This window comes from Manis javanica, chromosome 3 (genome assembly GCF_040802235.1).
Source record: "Manis javanica isolate MJ-LG chromosome 3, MJ_LKY, whole genome shotgun sequence".
Lineage (NCBI taxonomy): Eukaryota > Metazoa > Chordata > Mammalia > Pholidota > Manidae > Manis > Manis javanica.
Window position 1 is genome coordinate 38,587,819 of NC_133158.1, and position 19,346 is coordinate 38,607,164.

A 19,346-nucleotide genomic window follows, 5' to 3' on the forward strand; every position below is an offset into this window, starting at 1 on the left:
AGAGTACTTCTCCCCATCTTTCTCCTTTGGTGGATTTTTTCGGCAGTAGCTGTGACTTTGCTGTGCTTCCTGCCCCTACCAGAACTCTCGTTCCCCTGGATGACCCCAGCTCCTGGTTCTCATACTAACACCTTCTCCATTTGCCCTTCCAGTCTAGTGATGGCAGTAGCTTCCTCTTGTCGCCAATCTCTGGGTTGCTTCATGGCTTCTCAGCTCTGGCACCACCTGTGCAACGAATCCCCACATTAAATTCCTGTTGTTGAAATGCCAAAAGAGAGAGAGCTAGAAAGAAAGGAATTGGCAGTATTTTCCAAAAAGGAAAACAAATGATCCTATAAGTTCAACTTGTGTGTATGGAAGCGTGATGAAATAACTGAAAATCTATTTTTCAAAGAAACTCTTAGAAAATTCATCCCTGGGGAATCTTGGTAGGCTAACAACTCCCACAGGCGTCAGCTTCGGGGTAGTTTGCTGGGCTAGTAGCTTGGGATGCAAGCTGGGGTAGGAAGTACAGGCGGGTAGGAAGGACACCAGGGTGGCCTTGAGACTGTGGACAGGTGACTGATGAACAGATTTTGGGAGGTGGGTGGCATCCCAGGGGCTCTGGTATTCAGTGTGGAATTTCAGATCCACAGGGAAGTAAGTGGGTGGCTGGTGTCATGTCTGGTGGCCCACAGGGTCTGTCCACCAGCTGGCACCTCTTCTGTGTGGAAGCCAGGCAACCAGCCTGAGGTCACACAGCAATGAAGTGGCAGAGCTGGGCTTCCACCCCAGGCAGAGTCTGTTTTCTCCATCTCATTGTACCGTTCAGCTGCCTCCACTTCCCACATAGCTCCCTGGGCCAAAGAAGGCAGTGAAGCTGGACTCAGCAGAGGAGACCTGTGAAGGCCGAGACCTTGAGCCCTGGCCCCTTCGTTGTGTGTGTGCACAGTGGTTATCTGTCCACCTGTGGGCACTTCCCGTGTCTGCATGGGTTCATGCCTGTCCATGAAGAATCCACACTGCAGCTAAAGCCTGTAAAACCGTCCTTCCAGGTGGAAAAGGCGGTGAACAAGCTGACCCTCCGAATGCCCCACCAGCTCTTCATCGGGGGTCTGTTTGTGGATGCCGAGGGGGCCAAGACCTACGAGACCATCAACCCCACAGATGGTAGCGTGAGTGTGCTCCCATCTCCTCCTCTCCGCAGCCACCTCCTCTCCGGTCTACTCCCCACCCCTGACCTGGCCTCTGGGAAGCCTGCAGCCTGATCAGGCTCAGTAGGAAAGTGAGAAGATCGCTGTATGTGGAAACCCAGACCTTCCCAGAGGCCCCTGCCCTCCTCATGTCACAAGCCCCCCCTGTGCCCTCCCACCACTCAGGTGGCCAAGGGAGTGCATAGGCCCAGGGGTCTGGGCACACTAAGTCCAGGAAGGGCTTCATGTTTCTGCTCTACCACAGGCCATCTGCAAGGTGTCCCTGGCCCAGGTCAGTGACATTGATAAGGCAGTGGCTGCTGCGAAAGATGCCTTTGAGAACGGACTATGGGGGAAGATCAGTGCGCGGGACCGGGGCCGTCTGCTGTACAGGTGAGCACCCCACACCCACCTGTCCACCACCACCACCTTGAGCTTAGGCTGGGCCTGATGCTGGATCCTGCTGGGAGGAGGTGGGATCCCAGACAGGTCAGGGACCGACGCCTGAGGCTCAGAAAAGTCTTCTCAGAGGAAGTGGCTTGACATGCAGGAGGGATTTCATCAGACACAAGTGGCCTTGGGGGAAAGGTGTCCCCAGTGGAGGGGACAGTGTGAGAAAGATGAGGAGGTACAGAGTGAGGGTGTGGTTCAGATGGGAGCCACAGACCACCAAAGCTGACAGCTGGTCCAGAGCAGGCACTGCACTTCCCTGGCCAGGCCTGGCCAGGAGGGGCGATCAGAGCTCCTGTACGCAGGAGCCAGCGAGGACAGAGAGGGCCAGTCAGGCTCTGTGCACTGGGATCTCCTGGGGTCACGTTTTTCTTTCTTATTTTTCAACCGGGATGGAAAGGACCCTCTCTCCTTAGTTCTATCAGAAGTCTTAGGAAAGGACTTGGGGTTGTTCCAACTTATGGCCTGGGTAGGAATGAGGCCTGGAAGAGAGGTGCTGCTCCCCTAGAACCAGGTAGTTCCAGGTGGGAGGGAAGTCGCCCCCAATGAAGTAGGTGGTGTTGCCCAAAGAAGGGACAGAGCTGGGCAGATGAACCAAGCAGTGTCAGCCTGGTTAGTGAGCAGGATTCAGGAGCATGGCTTTTATGCTGTGGGTCCCGGGAAAGCTCTCAGGCATGGGCATGATGTGGCCTGCGTGTGCTCGTCCTCCAGCCCCCACCTTGGCCTTCTGTTTCTATTCCAGGGGCCAGAGGCGCCAGGGCAGCCTCCAGTACAGGGAGGGGGCCTGCGTGGTTTGCAAAATGGAATAGAGATGGTAGGGTTTGGAGCAGGTGAAGGTGCCTCAAATTAGGTTTAAGACCCCTTGGAGAACCTATCAGTTTTTGGAAAACATTGGCTAATGACCTAGAGTCCCTGAAAATCAGACGGAACTCTGAAATGCAGTGTGCACAGGTCATTCACGGTGGTGAGCCCTCTGGCCCTTGAGCAGGACACCTGTGGTAGACTGACGGACCCAGAACGTCCCTCCTGTAAGACATCCTGCTGCCATCTGGTGGCATGTGTCATAATGGGACTTGTTAAGTGGTCCCTGAATATTTAGAATTAACTTAACACAAGTAACTTCCTCTGATGATTTCTTCCTGAGATACCAGCATCTTGGTCTGGGAGCATATGAAACAAGGCCACCTACTCAGCTCCCAAGGTGGGCAAAGGTATTGTTTGCTAAAGAGTAAGTTAAGAATTTCTAACATCTTAACTTCTTGGGTATTAAAATGCAATCTTATCTTTAAGGTGGAATCCTTCCTGCCTTTTACTGTGTTGTTTATGCCTGGGCTTACTTGCTAAATTAGTTGCCCAGTTTGCAAAATCACTTCATCAGATCTGAAGGAGAAAGACAGCACCTAGGCCTGGGCCTTTTAGTATGCTAAAGAGAACCTTACACATGATTATAAATGGTTAGCATAATAAAACATGCGCTACTCTTCCTTATCTGGGGAACATTAACTGATTTCAATGAAGAATGATTCTAGAGCTCAATGTTAACATAGAGTTTTAGCAGGGGGGGTTCCTTGCATGTAGTTGCATTGCTCTGACTGCAAATATCTCACCCTGCCCCCTCCGGAGGCCCTCACCCTACTCTGACTACATCCACGTTCCCTGTCTCACCGGGGGCAAGGGACAGGAGAGGCAGCACCTGTGCCCAGGTGGCCACTCAGCAGTATAACAGGGGTCCCTGGGAAGGGCAGCAGCCATAACTGCACGGCCCATCTCACCATTGATAATAACTGTTGGGTGATGTTTCTGGAGGATGCAAAGCAAGCACGCTGTAAATGGATAAAATCTGCTTGATTGGGCTATGTTCAAAATAAGTGTGTCAGTGATAATTGGCACAGGTGGGCTTTTGAGCTAAAACATCTCAGCCTGCAATGAAGACATGAACAACCTAGGGCCAATGCACAGAAACCACATTTGGCTCATTTACAATGTAGACTTATATCTTTGGCCTGTCTGTCCTTGTAGCTGATGGAATCTTGAAATACAACAACATGGTGTTTTTGCTGTTTGGTCTATAATTTTCCTCAAAAAGTAATTCACACCTTTGTTCTTCTTACCCAGAAAGCGGCCTGGGTGTGTCCCTGTTTCTCTGGTAACAATGAGGCCCTGCTGCTAATCTGCTTATGCTCATTCAGTCCACAGTTCCACTCATCAGCCCTGTACTGCAGGCTGTGTGCCCAATGGGCACAGTGCCCTGTGGGAGAGGCAAACAGTACTGAAATCCTCATCTCAGGGAATATCTATGAAGGAAGGCAGAGGATGCCTTCAGGACACTGCATGGGCATGTGGCTGATCTGGGCTGGGTGGTGACTGGGGTCAGTTCCCCATCTGAGTGTCAGTCTGAAGAGGTGCAGAAGATTGGGAGAGGACACGGGCGGGCAGGGAGGGCAGCCCAGGCACTGAGCACACAGCATAACTCCTGAACGTCCCTGAGCCCCTGGACAGAACCAAGCAAGGAGGAGGAAGGAGAAAGGTGGTAGGCCCCAGGGCCCTGGGAGGAGAGGGGCAGGGCCCCGGGCACAGGGCTGCAGCTACATCCTGAGCCATGGGGTGGGAAGCCATAGGCATAGTCTTGGAAGCATAAGCAGGAGACTGGAGCAGACCTGGGGGTGCAGGAAGGGGCAGGGTGGAAATACGTCAGGCTTGTCCCTGGGCTGGAGAGGGCAAGTGGACCTCGGTGTGCTTGTGCTCAAGGAGGGCTGTGGAGAGGCACCTTCCTTGTGGCTCTGCCGGCATCCTTCCCTCCCCATCCTGGAGACGCCATCCTTGGCAGCACGCTCCACTGGACTGGTTGGTCCCTGAAGCTCAGCATGCTTTCCCCTGACCATGTCTGTCGGAGACAGATGGCGGCCTCTTGGGACGGTGACCTCCTTGTTGCAGAGTTAGGGGGCTCCTCGGCAGGGTCATGTGGAGGCTACTACAAAGGAGCTGATCCATCAATATTTTGGGAAGGGAGAAAGGGAGAGAGGAGAGGACAGACGGCCTCAGCCTCCCCTCCATCCAGTGAAGTAGACATCAGTGTCCCATCAGTGTGCAGACAAGGAAGATGAGTCTGCACACCTGAGTGAGGCAGGACTGGGCGCGCAGGGCAGGCCCCCTGGCTCCTTGCAGAAGGGCTTGGAGAGGACGGGTGACCCTGGGCCAGGTCTGAGCCCACCTCCCTGCGCTTGCCCACCCCCCTCGGCCAGATTGGCAGACCTCATGGAGCAGCATCAGGAGGAGCTGGCCACCATCGAGGCTCTGGACTCGGGCGCCGTGTACACGCTGGCCCTGAAGACCCATGTGGGCATGTCCATCCAGACCTTCCGCTACTTCGCTGGCTGGTGTGACAAGATCCAGGTGGGGCCTGGGCCCATACCCACCAACTGGGGCCACACTGGCAGGCCAGGCTGGCGGGGTCTCTGAGGCCAGCACTGCCGTCTGTGTGCTGACAATTCACAATTCAGCAGCTGAGTGAAAACATTCATCAGCTCACAGTTCTGCAGGTGGGAAGTCTGCGCAGGTTCTGCTGTGCTCCGGGCCAGGGTCTCACAAGGTCAGTGTCAGGATGTGGCCAGGCTTGGCTTCACCAGGAGGCTGTGGGGGAAATGTTTCCCTGCAACCCTCAGGGGCTGTTTGCAGGACTAACGGCCTGGGCCCTTGCTGGCTGTAAGCCAGGCTGCTCTCAGCTGCTGCAAACCTGTCTTTGCCCCCACCTTCCATCCCCCATTATAGCCTGTCATTCTTGGGCTTGGAATCCTCTGACTCTCTTCTGCCACCAATTGGAGAAAGCTCTCTGCTCTTACAGGGGCTCCTGTGGTTCCAAGGGGCCCACCTGCATTGGCTCCCCATGCCAAGGCCAACCAAGCCATGCCACATCTCTGCAGGTGGGCTAGCTCACCATAGCCTACCTGTCTTGCCAGTGGGTTTCAGCCCCAGGCAAGTTCACTCTTGCTTCGGTGAGACCAAATAATGGCAATGGAATGTTCTTGGGGTGAAAGGGTTTATACCCTGCTTTATTCCCATGGTGGCAGGTCAAAAGCTAGAATCCTGTCCACCTCAGGGCGAGTCAGCCTGCAGTGAGCCAGTCTCTTCCTCTGGCCTCTCTGCCCCCGCAGCTGTCTCAGCCTCTGTCCTGCCACCACTCCAGCCTCTGCTCTCCTGCAGCCGTGCAGCCCAGAGCACTGGGCGGAGCTCTTTATATGGAGTCAGTAATAGCATTTCGCCCACACATGTGCAGCGGGCATGCCGAGCAGGGTTGGGTGAGAATCCTGGCCGCAGGAACTTACATGTTCTCTACACCAGGTCTCGGGAATCAGGGCACGACCTGGTGGTCATTTTTGGCGTTTCTCCCGCTGCATGCAACAGTGGGTCAGCCCTTCCCCAGGGAAGCCGGATGCCATGGGGCCCACAGGCCTGCCAGATCTGGGCTCTTGACTCCCCTCCTCCCCACAGAGCTCAGGAGCATGGGCGGGCCTGAGATGAGGGGGTGGGCCTGCACCCTGTTCTCCCCGCTTCCCCCAGGCCTCCAGGGACAGCACAGCCCCCAGAGGCTCCCCACCCTCACTGTTCTCTGCCCTGTGTCAAAGCCAGAGCCCTTCCCTAAGGACTCGGCCAAGCCCAGTGCAGCATGCTCTCACCCCTGCCGGCCACCCGCTCCGCCTGGGCCTGAGCTCCTCAGGTGTCCCTGCCACACATGAGCTGGAGGTTCTGGTCTGTCCCCCGGCGGTCAGGGGTATCGGATGCAGAGCCTGTTCTCCTGGACCCAGGCCCAGTCTGGCTGCCCAGAGGAGAAACGGTGAGGAAACTGAGCCCCAGCCTACCCTCTGTGCCTCTTGCAGGGCTCCACCATCCCCATCAACCAGGCCAGACCCAACCGCAACCTGTCCCTGACCAGGAAGGAGCCAATCGGGTGAGTGGCAGGGCAGCCATTGGCCCCTCGCTGGATGCCTCTCACACCACAGGCCTGTGGGACGTGCGTGACTCCCCATTTATGTATGCACTGAACAGCTGTTTATTCACTACCATATGCCAGCAATTCTGGGCGCTGGAGATTCAGTGGTGACCAAACCTGATAACAGTGCCTGTCCTCGAGGTCCTGGTCTCCAAGCAGATAAAAGCACCTACTCTGTGCCAGGAGCCATGTTCAGACTTTATAACTTTATTTAATCCCCACAATAGCCTTCTATTGTCAGGGTCATGGTGGGAAATGGTATGCCCACAAAATTTTACCCTGAAATTAGCATAATGATTATTGCACATAGAAATGAACAGCTCACAGCACCAGAGAAAAAATAATGGAGAAAGAGGCAAAGGGTAGAAACAGGAAGGGGAAGCACTGGGGAGATCATTTTAAGCCCAGCAGGGAGAGGCTGGTGTCCCCATCTGGGGGCCCAAAGGCCTAGGGAGAGAACAGCACCCCCACACCACCTGAAGGGGACAGGGGGCCACCCTCTGTGAAAGGCAGCCTGGTGGTGGCCGCTCAGAACCCAGGGTCCTCGCCCCACAGGGCACAAGGGTGGGGCCACCCTGACAGCAAAACCCGACTGCCAAGCCCTGCAGTGGGCGGAGATCCTGACCAGGAACCCTGTGAGGTGTGAGGAGGAGAGTGGCAGAGTGCATGGCACAGCGCGGGTACAGCACCAGGCAGAGCACATGGCAGAGCACAGATGCAGCACCATGGGAACCCGTTGTGTGAGCACACGTCCCAGGTTCTCTAAAATGGGTCAGAGGCCCAGCAGGGCCGGCACCCGATGGCCATTCCCACCTGCTCTGTGCCCATTACAGGGTGGGGACACCATGGGTGGTGGTCAAAGGCCCTCAGCTTCTTTGGGAATGTGGGGTGTTTCCTAAGGAGAACGTGTCCACAGGTCCTTCAGGCCAAGAGAAACGAGTTCAGATTCATACAGTGTCCTCCCTGGAGGAGACAGGAGCCTTGTCTTTCAGCCTCCCGGGGGAGGGGCAGGGCTGGGGGAGGTGGCACCCACCCCAGGGGACACAGCAGGGAGGCGGTGCCACAGGACAGCCCCCACAACAAAGAACTACCCAGACGAGGTGTCAGCCGTGTGGAGAGACCCTTGCATGGCCAGGTGCTCGGAGCCCCTCCCTCGGGAGCAGGCTTGGGAGTGCAGGGCAGGGGATGGGGCCCACCTGGCTGCCCATCACATAGGTCTGCAAGGCCCTGGATCCTCCAGCCGCTGCATGGGGTGTCCGTCCTCATAGGACGGAGTGGGACACAGACACCGTAGCTGGGCCAGTGTAGGGAGGCTTTCCCTGTACAGGTCCTCCTGAAGGCTCGAGGGAGAATCTGCCCCAGGCCTCTCCCTGCCGTCCCACGGGGGTCTGGTGGAAGCTCTGCTGCCCCCAATCTCCGCCCCCACGTTCGCACAGCCTTCTCCCTCTGCATGGCTGCGTCCTCTCGGGCGTTCTTTTGTACAGCAGTCAGGTGGGTCAGGCACCCACCCCACTCCCTAAGACCTCATCTCAGCTAATTACATTATGTACTAAATCATGTCGCCTTGACTTCATTTCCAAGGAAGGTAACATTCTGGGGTTCTGGAGTTAGGACGTCAGCATGTGAATCTGGGGTATGATTCAGTCCCAAGTGGACTTCTCTGACATCTGTTCCTCAGATGCCCCATAACGCAGCCCTCCTTCTCCCTGGTGACCTTACCTACTTTCCTGGAAACTCACTCTGCTCCCTCCACCCCTATGTCCCTCTGGGTGTAGTGGGGTGGGAGTGGCTTTCCTAACCCCTTAGTGCACCCCATCACTCCCAGGATGGTGGGGTCCCCAGCCCAGGCCCCTGCCCCAGCCCCACCTTGCTCCCCCTCGGCCCAGCCCGCATGCCTCGTAGCTCCTTGCAGCCCCATCCTGCCCTGAGCCTCTGCGCATGCTCTTCCCCCTGCTGGGTTCAGCTCAGAAGTCATCTTCTGGGAAACACTCTGATGGTGACGGTGAGAGAGGGTGGTGATGAAAACAACAGCAGCGTATCTGTGGGGGCTTGTGTGGACGGGCATATCTAATTGGCCAACACCATTTCCCAGGGGTCGAGGGAAGGCAGGGCCCCATGGCTGCCTGGACCACGTGTGCCATCACTAGGTCCCCAGGACCATGATAGGGGTGGCCTCCCTTGATGGAGATGCTGCTAGGCCAGAGGCTTTCTCAGGCTCCAGGAAGTGCTGACCCAGATGCCATCCTTAATGCCGAGCAGGCACTGCCTCCTTCTCTCCCCAGGACGGAGCCCTGGCCTCAGATCCAGAAGGACCCTTACCCACCTCCTCCAAAGTGACCCTCACCCTCTCTCTCCCTCCCAGCCCACCCTGTGACACACACGCACCCCGCCCCCGTCTTCTCCTGGGCTCTGCCTGCTGCCAGGTTCTCAGCCAGGACTGCCTGTGTCACCTCCCACGTTGCCAGGGATGGTGCACCACCAAGCCATGTCCTTAGACAGGTCTCACAGCTCCCATCAAGCTGCCCAGAGTCCCATGTCATTGTTCCTTGCTGGACAGAGGGGCTGGAAGGCATGAGCTGTCCCACAGCAGGACCCCGGGTACCATGCCAGGGAGCCTGGCTCAGGAGTGGACATCAGGCCTGGGAGAGACGAGGCAGCTGGCAGGTGGGTTCTGGTGCACAGGCTAGGTGGAGAGACAAAGTCCCACTTGTTTTGTATGGCAGGGTGTGTGGCATTATCATCCCCTGGAACTACCCCCTGATGATGCTGGCCTGGAAGACAGCCGCCTGCCTGGCTGCTGGGAACACAGTGGTGATCAAGCCTGCCCAGGTGGGTCTGGGCACATCCTGGGCAGGGCCCGGGGCCCCTCTGCCCACGCTGATGCTGGGCCCAGGGAGGAAGGAGCCCTGGCCTTCCCTGGGCCCCGCTCACAGAGGCTGCAGGGGCCGTGCCAGCCACACTCAGACTTCCTGGCTCAGCCAGGCCGGCCGTGTTTTGGCCCTCAGCCACTTGATGAGCTGTACTAGGTGCCTGCGCCCAGATTCGGGAGAACAGAACCAGTGTCCCTTGTCCTGGCCCCATGCTCTGAGGTGCTCTGAGACAGCCGGAGGGTCTGTTAGCAAAGCCGGTGCTGCGGCTGCCTGTTTGGCTTCAGAAACAGAAGTCCCGGGTGGGAGCAGGGTAGCTGGCATTGTGTGTCTGCCGCCCCCATGCCCCACAGAGAAGCCACGTGACATGCATTTGGTCAGGGGCTTAGAGGTGGGATGTTGGGGTCCCTCAGGCAGGCTGGAAGGGCCTGAGCAGGGTCCCCTGGGAGTGAGGGCACTCCCCCCGAGCCTCAGCTTCCTCATCCCCTTGCTGAAGGGTGTGAGGAACAGCAGGTGAGACCTCATTGGTGAGCCCAGCAGGTCTCAGGCTCCCAGCATCCTTGGGACAGTTCAGCTCCTAGGGTATCACCATAATAAAACAACCAAATGTAACAATAGCTGACATTAGGATTTCTCCCATCAGGTACTTCTCAAGCATTTTAACATATATAATAAATTACATAAAAATTTACATACATCTTATTTAAGCCTCCCAACAATCCTCTGAGATGATCCTCCCCTCCTCCTTTAGTGCTGGGGGGCTGCTCACAGGTCGCCCACAGTTGTCCCTGGAGGCCTCCCTCGCCCAGCCCCCTACAGGCCACACACTGGGCCGCACAGCCTCAGCTTGATGAGCAAAGTTACCTGGCCAGAAGTGCACCCCCTCTTCCTCCAGAAGAGGAAGGGGTGCTGGCAGGGCAAGGGGAGGGACCAGCCTCCAGCAGTGGGCAGAAATGGAGGTCCTTGCAGGGCCCATCCAGCAGGGCAGCCAACATAGCCCCACAGCAGAGGAGGCCAGGTTTCCTGGGGGGCAGGGAGTGGGTGCGCCCTGCAGTCTTCTGAGCATGGGCCCTGCTAGGCAGCCCTGGGACTCAGTGGTCCACAAGGGCTTGGTGCAGACAAGTGAGGAAGGGATGAATTTGCAGGAAGGGACCCAGGCCTGGCCCAGGGGCTGCAACCTTGGCAGGAAAAGTTGCTAGAAAAGCACACATGATTAGCAGCCTCACTGCCAGCTCCCTGCCACAGCTGTGGGGGAGGCTGGCTGGGCTGGCAGCACCTGCTCGCGGGCACACAAACTTGGCTTCGCCTGGGGGTCTTCCTGCCATGGCTGCTCCTCCCTGCCTGTTACCTAGGCTGCTGGGAGGGGAAGGCAGAGCCCCACTTCCCAACCCCTCCTGACACACCTTTCCTGCCTCTCAGGTGACCCCACTCACAGCCCTGAAGTTTGCTGAGCTGACCTTGAAGGCTGGTATTCCCAAGGGCGTGATCAACATCCTGCCTGGATCTGGTAAGGGTGCTGGACAAGGGTATCTGGGGCTCCAGGGCTCCAGGCAGTGGAGGTGAACTTGCTCAGAAGAGGGCCTGCAGCATGAGGGGCCTGATGGGCGGAGCAGCCGCCGGGTGGGGATGGCCAGCCTGCTGTGAAGAGCCCCTTTCCCAGGGTGGGGGACACCTGCACCTGGGAGGGTTTTAGTTTTCAAATACCCACCCCACCCCTCAATGTTTTCCATTTTTTGTATGTATATATGTGTCCTGGAATAAGTTATGTAACTTGGGGATTATCTGCCCTTTGAAGTTGAGAGAATTTATCTGTAGAACATTCTGGACTCTGAGTATTTGGGGCGGTAGTATGTTGCTTTTTTGTTTTTTTCTGTGGTTAGTTGTCTAGTTTATTAGAAAAGTCATTTCTAGAACACCTTTAACAACATTAGCATAGAGTTGTATTAATAGTTTCCCATAATTATTACCTTTTATCTACCCTTTTGATTGTTTTAATACCCCCTTGTACTTTTCGCTTTTTCTTTTTAAATTGATTGAATTTGTGAAAAATACTTGTCTCCATCCCTCCTTCAAAAACAGCTCTGGAGTTTCTTCACCTGTTCTATTGTTACTCTGATTTCTTTTTCTGCTTTAATCATTGTTACTTCTGCATTTTCCTCTGGGTTTGTTTCAATTTTTGCAACTTTTTGAGTTGAAAGTTCAGTTCATTTTTTTTCTTTGAGGTGTAAATAAGGAAAGCATTTAGAGAGCTTTGGTATGAGGATACCTCATGATTGATACATTTATCATTATAAGTGCCCCCTTTTACCTGGCGTAATAGCTTTTGCCTTAGAGTCTATTTCATCTGCTATTCGCACAGGCACTCCAGCTCTCACAGGGTTGTTGTTTGTGTGATCTATCTGTTCCACCCTTTTCTCAGCCTGTTTGCATCTCATGTCTCCTGCAGGCAGCGCGCCTATGCAGGCACACCTTGGTCATACCGCTGCACCAGACGCCGCAACAAAGCGAGTCCAACCAATTTTTGTTTTCTAGTGCCCCTGGTGGCCAGAACTTGCACTGCCGCCCCAGGCAGGAAACCCCAGAACAAACTAGGCACCTTTTTTGAGTGTCCTCCGGGTGGTGCATTTCAGAGGGTGTGCTGAGGCAGTGCAGGCAGGAGGGAAAAGGAAGGACTGAAAGGTGCACAGCTCTGTCAGCTCCATCTAAGCCCCCCACAGTCCCACAGAGTGGGGGATTCCCACAGAATCGTCTGCTCACATCTAATTGGCCTGACGTTCAGCTGGTCCCTTGACTGCAAGAGGTTAGGACTTGAGGGGTTTAGCTTGGTGGGTTGCTGTCCACATGAAGCTGACTCCCTGTCCTTTTGAAAAAGAGAAAAATGAAAACTATGCGGTGACAACCAGTGCTCTTCCCCTACACTAACCTCCAAGGTGAAGAGACGGAGTAGTGTTCAGATGAACACGGTACCTGTTGACCTGTTGACACTCTTTCCTTGGTTCCCAGCTAGGATGCTTGAGCGGGAAATCTGCCTTTAGTTATGAGCCCTATGGCTGGAACCCTCACCTTGGCTTCCATGGGCTCGTACCTTGGAAGTAGCTTTGAGAAAAATCCTCTTCTATTCTCTAATGAGGTACACAGAAACGGAGGTGTGCAGCTTTTGGGGGGCAGCAGCATGTTCCCAAAGCTGGGTCAGATTGAATCGCTGTAATCAAAGACCTAGGTGATTAGACTCTACCATCTTGACCCTAAGGACACTTTGGCCCCCACATGGTAACTGTTACTAGTAAAAGTAACCCACACCAAATAAAACTGATAGTGGTTAAAGCTGCACATGGTCAAATGTATCACTGAATAAAAATTGATGAAAGAAAAAAATACTTCTGCAAACATGTGGGTATGCATCACAGGCATATCTCAGAACAGTGGAGGTGTGGCTCCAAACCACTGCAACAAAGTGGGTATCGCAATGAAGGGAGTCAGCTTAACTTTCTGGTTTCTCAGTGCATTAAAAGTTATGTTAATATACTGTAAGTTAAGCTAATATATATGATATATATTATGTATAATATACTATATATAGTATGGTATATGGTATATATATTATATATAGTATATATAATACTATAAATGCTATAAAGTGTGCTATAATATATGTCTAAAATGAATATCAATGTACATATCTTAGTTTTAAAATATTGCTAAAAATGCTCACCATCATCTGAGCTTTCAGCAAGTCGTGATCTTTGTGCTGGTGAAGGGTCCTGCCTCCAAGTCAATGACTGCTGACTGACTGGGGAGGTGGTTGCTGAAGGCTGGGGTGGCTGTGCCCATTTTTAAGAATAAGATAGCAATGAAATTCACTGACTCTTATTTCATGAACAGTTTCTCTGTAGCACAAGATGCTTTGGTAGCATGTTACCCACCGTAGAAATTCCTTCAATCCTGTTGCTGTTTTATCAACTGAGTTTATGTCATATTCTTAATCTTCTGCTGTCATTTCAGCAATTTTCACAGCATCTTCACAGGAAGAGAATCCATCTCAAAAAAACCACTGTCTCTGTTCATCCATGAGAAGCAGTTCCTCATCCACTCAAGTTTGCTCATGACATTGTGGCAATTCAGTCACACCTTCAGGCTCCACGTCTAATTCTAGTTCTCTTACTATTTCCACCACATTTGCAGTGACTTTCCTCCACCGAAGTCCTAAACCCCTCACAGTCACCTACGAGGGCTGGAATCAACTTCTTCCAAATACCTCTTGATGTTGACATTTTGACCTCTTCCTATGAATCATGAATGTTCTTACTGGTATCTGGAATGGTGGAGCCTTTCCAGAAGGTTTTCAGTGTACTTTGCCCAGATCGATCAGAGGAATCACCATCTATGGCAGCCATAGCCTTATGAAATGTATTTCTTGAGTTAGAAGGCATGAAAGGCAAAATGGCTCCTTGATCCCTGGGCTGCAGAATCGGTGCTACGTGAGCAGGCAGGAAAACCACATTCATCTCACTGTCCATCTCCATCAGAGCTCTTGGGTGACCAGGTCCCTAATGAGCAGTAATATTTTGAAAGGAATCTTAGTGGATCCTCAACAGTGTAGTGGATCTCAACAGTGGGCTTAAAATATTCACTAAATCTTATTATAAACGGGTGGGCTGTCATCCAGGCTTTGTTACCCATTTCTAGAGCACAGGCAGGGTAGATTTAGCATCATTCTTAAGGGCCTTAGATTTTCAGACTGGGAAATGAGCACTGGTTTCAACTGACAGTCACCAGCTGCGTTAGCCTCTCACAAGAGAGTCCGCCTGTGCTTTGAAGCCGGGCATTGACTTCTCCTCTCTAGCTATAGTAGTCCTAGATGGCATCTTCTTTGGCTGTTTCGTCTACCCTGAAAACCTGTTGTGCAGTGTAGTCATGTTTGTTAATCATCTGAGCTGAACCTCTGGGTAACTTGCTACAGCTTCTCCATCAGCACCTGCTGCTTCACCTGCACCTTTTCTGTTATGGAAATACTTATTTCCTTAAACCTCATGAACCAATCTCTGCTAGCTTCCAAATTTTCTTCTGAAGCCTCCTCACTTCTCTCAGCCTTCACAGAATTGAAGAGAGGTAGGGCCTTGCTCTGGGTCAGGCTTTGGCTTAAGGCAATGTTGTGACTAGTTTGATCTTCTATGCAAATCACTAAAATTTTCTCCATGTCAGCAATAAGTCTGTTTCACTTCATCATTCATGTGTTCACTGGAGCAGCACTTTTAATTTCCTTCAAGAGCATTTCCTTTGCCTTCACGACTTGACTGACTGTTGGACACAAGAGGCCCAATCTTTCAGCCTGCCTTCCTCACCAAGCCTACTCATTTCTAGCTTTTAATTTAAAGTGAGAGATGTGTGCCTCTTCTTTTCACTTGAACATTTAGAGGCCAGTGGAGGGTTATTAATTGGCCCATTTCAAAATTATGTGTCTCAGGGACTAGGGAGGGCATAGGAAAAGGAGAGACATGCGGTAATGGCTGGTCAGTGGGGCAGTCAGAACACACACAATGATTACCAGGTTCACCATTTTCTATGGTGCCATTCATGGAATCCCAAAATAATTACAATAGTAACATCAAAAATCGCTGATGACAGATCACCATAACAAATATAATCATGAAAAAGTTTGAAATATTGTGAGAATTACCAAAATGTGACACAGTCACAAAGTGAGCAATGCTGTTGGAAAAATGGTGCTGATAAAACCTGATCCACAGAGGTTGCCACAAACCTTCAATTTGTACAAAGCATGGTGTCTGTTTAGGGCAACAAAGCTAAGTGTGAACAAGGTGTGCCTGTACTTGGGCCTTATTTTTGTCAATCTGACGATCTTTGCCTTTTGACTAGCTTGTTTTACTTATTCACATTTACTGTTATTGTTGATATAGTTGGATTTGTGTTTGCCATTTACTTTTTGCTTTCTGTGTCTCCTGTCTCTTGTTCCTGTATTCCTCTTTTACCGCTTTCTTGCACATTAAGTAAATATTTTCTAGTACAACATATTCATTATTTCAATAATTTTTCACTGTATAGTTTTTAGTTATTTTCTATACAGTTTTAAGGTCCTCTAAGACTTACCATATATATCGTGATTTATCAGAATCTACCTCAGATTTATGCTAACTTAATTCCAGTGAAACATACAAGCACTATTCCTATGTAGCTCTAGTTTCTCTTCTTTATGTGCTATTATCACTTATTTTTGTGCATACATTACCTCTATATATGTTACAAACCCAACACTACATTCCTATAACTTTATGTATAATTTTATATATATTAAAGAAACTAAAAAGAAAGAAAAGAAAATACATGTTTATGGACTTTCCTATATGAACCTTTTTATTTCCATTTTTTGGTTGGATGGAGGAAAAGCAGTGGGACAATTGATGGGCTGGGAAACAGAGGTATCAAGACTGACCCCCAAGTTCCTGGCTGAACAACTGGCTTTTTACTGAAATGGAGAACTCAGAGGAGGAGCAGGCCTGGGGCAAGACTCGGGGCTCAGCTTCAAATATGCTGAATCTGAGAGTGTCCGAGTGAAGGCACGAGGCAGGCAGAGGAGCGGTAGACCGATCTGGATCCCAGACGGATTTAGGCGGCGATGTGTCTGAAGGTGGCATTCTAAGAGGGGAGCCAGGGTGAGATCAGCAGACGAGACGGTGTGAGCTGAGGAGAGGGGAGGGGAGCCCAGGATGGAGCCAAAGGCACCGGCTATTTTAAGGTTGGGTGGAGGAAAAGTGGTGAGCAAGGGACATGGGGAAAGTGCCGTCAGAGAAATAGGAGGCCAGTGAGGAGGGCGCAGTCAGGAGCCAGAAGAGGGGGCGAGAGAGACCATAGTGAGTCTGGGGAGAGGTCTCATTGAAATGGAGATCTGAGGGGTGAACCGGAACTAACCACATTGGGGCTGGGGGGGGTTCGGAGGGGGCACCCAAACAGGAGGGGCGGTACATGCTGGGGCTCTCCCAGCCAGGCTGCACCCCAGGGCAGGCCATCAGGAGCACCTCTGCCCCCACAGGCAGGCCAGGCTGCCCCTAGCTCTCTGCAGGAGAGCCCTGCAGAGCTGGAAGTCTGGGTGCTCTCACCCTTGGGGTCTACCCTGATAGGTGGAAAGCCATATTTGGGGTCTATTAGCTCAAGCTGCTGCAGCAAAGTGAAACAAACATTGGGATTAAACAACAAACGTTTGCTTCTCACAGTTCTGGAGGCTGAAGTCCAGGTCAGGGTGCCGGCAGGGTGCCTCTGAGGCCGCCCTCTGTGGCTGGCAGGTGCTGCCTTCTGCCTGTGTCCACACGTGGTCATCTGGCCATGCGTGCCCACATCCTAATCTCCTCGTCTCACAGGGACACCAGTCAGCTTGGATGGGGCCTACCCTAACGGCCTCATGTCCCCTTAATCACTTCTTTAAAGACCCTGTCTCTATAAACAGCCACATGGGAGGTGCTCAGGTTAGAGCTTCAGCACAATGAATTTTGAGGGGATGCTGTTCTGCCCACAGCAGGGAGGCCCCATAGCCCAGCCGCTGAGGGCACTAAGCAGCTGGGTGCACAATCTTGGTGAACGTGCAAGGGTGGCAGGGCTGTGCCTCCCACTCAGCACCATGGGGGCTGCCCTCACTGCCCCGCCCCCTACCCACAGGCTCGCTGGCCGGCCAGAGACTCTCTGAACACCCCGATGTGCGGAAAATAGGGTTCACAGGTTCCACAGAGGTGGGAAAGCGCATCATGGAAAGGTAGGTGGTTGGGCGAGGAGGCCACCACTACCTCAGAAGCTGTGACCTCTGGTCACAGGGTGGGACATGGAAAGGGCTTCTCCAGCCTCCATGTGTGCAGCGGCCCCCCCAAGGCCAGGTGTGTAGGTTCTGATCCTGTGTCTGGGTCTCCAACCAGCCCTTTGGTGAAGTGGGGGCGGCTGCCTGTGGGGCTCACAAGGCAGCGGGGTGCTGGGGACTCACTGCGATTCCAGGCTGGGCACACACGCTGCTTGAACAGGGCTGCCCTGAGTTAGGATTACCTGGAGTGTAAAAGGCCCATCAATTCCTAAAATTTAATGTATTAGGTCTCATGTTAGTAACTCTTTATGGTGATTACAACTTGAAATGACATCTTTGATCCACTGGGTTAGATTAAATACATTGGAAGGATCTCCACCGGATTCTTTTAGTTCTCTTCCAGTGTGGCCACTAAGAAAGCTGCATTACACATGGGGCTAATACTGGAGGCATCATCCGAGCGCTGGTCTAGAACACCCTTCATGCTCCTGGCTCTGTCTCTAATTTACAATATGACCTGGGCCAAACCTGAGCACTCTAGGGCCCAGTTTCCCGCCAGGAAGTGTACATGCTCAGTGGTTCTGGTCTGCATAGCCAACAAGCTTGGAGAGGCTGACAGGGTCAGGCTGCAGTAGCTCATAGTCCTGGCTGGCCCAAGACTGTCGGATGCCTGGACCCCACCCTACTGAGCTGGATTTCTGGGGGGGATTTCAGGCATCTGCACTTTGAGTGACTGATGCAGATAGAGGAGCTGGGAGTCCTGCTGACCACACTGGGCTGCTGGGTCCATTTTGTGCCCAGAGATGCAGCCTGCACAGGACCCCAGCTTCCCTCTGTTTGCATCACTGCTAACTATCTGAGGTGTGGAAGCCCCTATGGCACTGGGTCTGCCCCAACAGGGGATGGTTCTGCATTGGATTTATTTGCTGGACATTGATCATCAGCTGTGCGGCAACAGGGCTTCCGGTCTGGTGGGTGAGGCCAAGCGCAAATAGTCCTGAGAGCAAAGCCCCCCAGGTGGGGAATTGGGAGCTTGACTTTCTGTGGGGTTTCAGGGCAGGCATGCTCATAGGGCGCATCTGAGCAGAGTCCACAGGGAGTGGGAATGAGCTATGAGGACACAGAGAGCAGAGGCCTGCGGTGGCGGCGGGCTTGGGTGCTGGAGGAGGAGGCAGTGAGCGCGGTAGCTGCCTGGGCTGGGGGAGAAGGCCGGTGCCTGGCCTCACAGGGCCTCCCCTAGCCTCTGCTTACTGTGTCCAGTAAAGCATGTGTGGGGCTGCCCTCGGCCCCTGGTGCCCTGTGTCCCAGGGTCCCAGCCCCAGCAACCTCTCTCCTTCCAGCTGTGCGCTGAGTAACCTGAAGAAGGTGTCCCTGGAGCTGGGCGGGAAGTCGCCCCTCATCATCTTTGCTGACTGTGACCTCAGCAAGGCGGTGCAGATGGTGAGGCCGACCGGGCTGGGCCAACACAGGGCCTTCCCTGACTCCACAGCTCACACAGTTAGCCTGACTGCAGTGCCACCAGAGGCCCAGACTGGCAGGAAGGAGCCCTGGGGGCATGACATGTGCCATCCCAAACAAACTTCTCAAGAAGCTTCAGAACTGGCAGGATTACTGAGCTCTGCTTCACAAATTGGGAAACAGGAGCCACAGCTCCATCTCCTGTCAAATCAGCAAGGCGACTTCCCTGTCCAATAGAGAACAAATCAGACCCTGAGCTCAGGCAGAGCCCCACAGGCAGCAGCCAGCAGCCCCTCACCCCGGCCTTTTCCTGGGTCCACACTTGCCCAGTTCTGCCATTGACTTGCTGGGCAGCTTTGGGCAAGTTACTTAACCTTCCTGGGCCATGTGCTCTCGCCCATGTGTGGGGAGAATATTAGTACCACCTCCTTCCCTTACAGGGATTCAACAAGCTATTGTGTCTAAAGGGCTTAGAGCACATGGGAGGTGCCACGTGTCAGTTGTCCTAATGTCTGTATTGTCACTGTCACTGCTATGCCTCAGTTTCCCTCCATGCCTGGTTTCCTTCAAACCAGTAAGGCTGTGTTCAACCAGGTAACCAGAAATGCCCC

The 19,346-nt window shown here is 53.1% G+C and overlaps 1 protein-coding gene across 1 annotated transcript in view; it reads left to right on the forward strand.

Annotated features, from left to right (window-relative positions):
• ALDH1L1 (aldehyde dehydrogenase 1 family member L1) overlaps window positions 1-19,346 on the forward strand; it is a 60,457-nt gene that overhangs the window by 31,516 nt on the left and 9,595 nt on the right. The window contains exons 11-18 of the mRNA XM_017641609.3: window positions 1,035-1,154; window positions 1,438-1,565; window positions 4,865-5,015; window positions 6,497-6,567; window positions 9,333-9,438; window positions 10,896-10,983; window positions 17,145-17,238; window positions 18,618-18,717. Coding sequence (XP_017497098.3) covers window positions 1,035-1,154; window positions 1,438-1,565; window positions 4,865-5,015; window positions 6,497-6,567; window positions 9,333-9,438; window positions 10,896-10,983; window positions 17,145-17,238; window positions 18,618-18,717 — 858 coding nt within the window. The remainder of the gene's footprint in view (window positions 1-1,034; window positions 1,155-1,437; window positions 1,566-4,864; window positions 5,016-6,496; window positions 6,568-9,332; window positions 9,439-10,895; window positions 10,984-17,144; window positions 17,239-18,617; window positions 18,718-19,346) is intronic.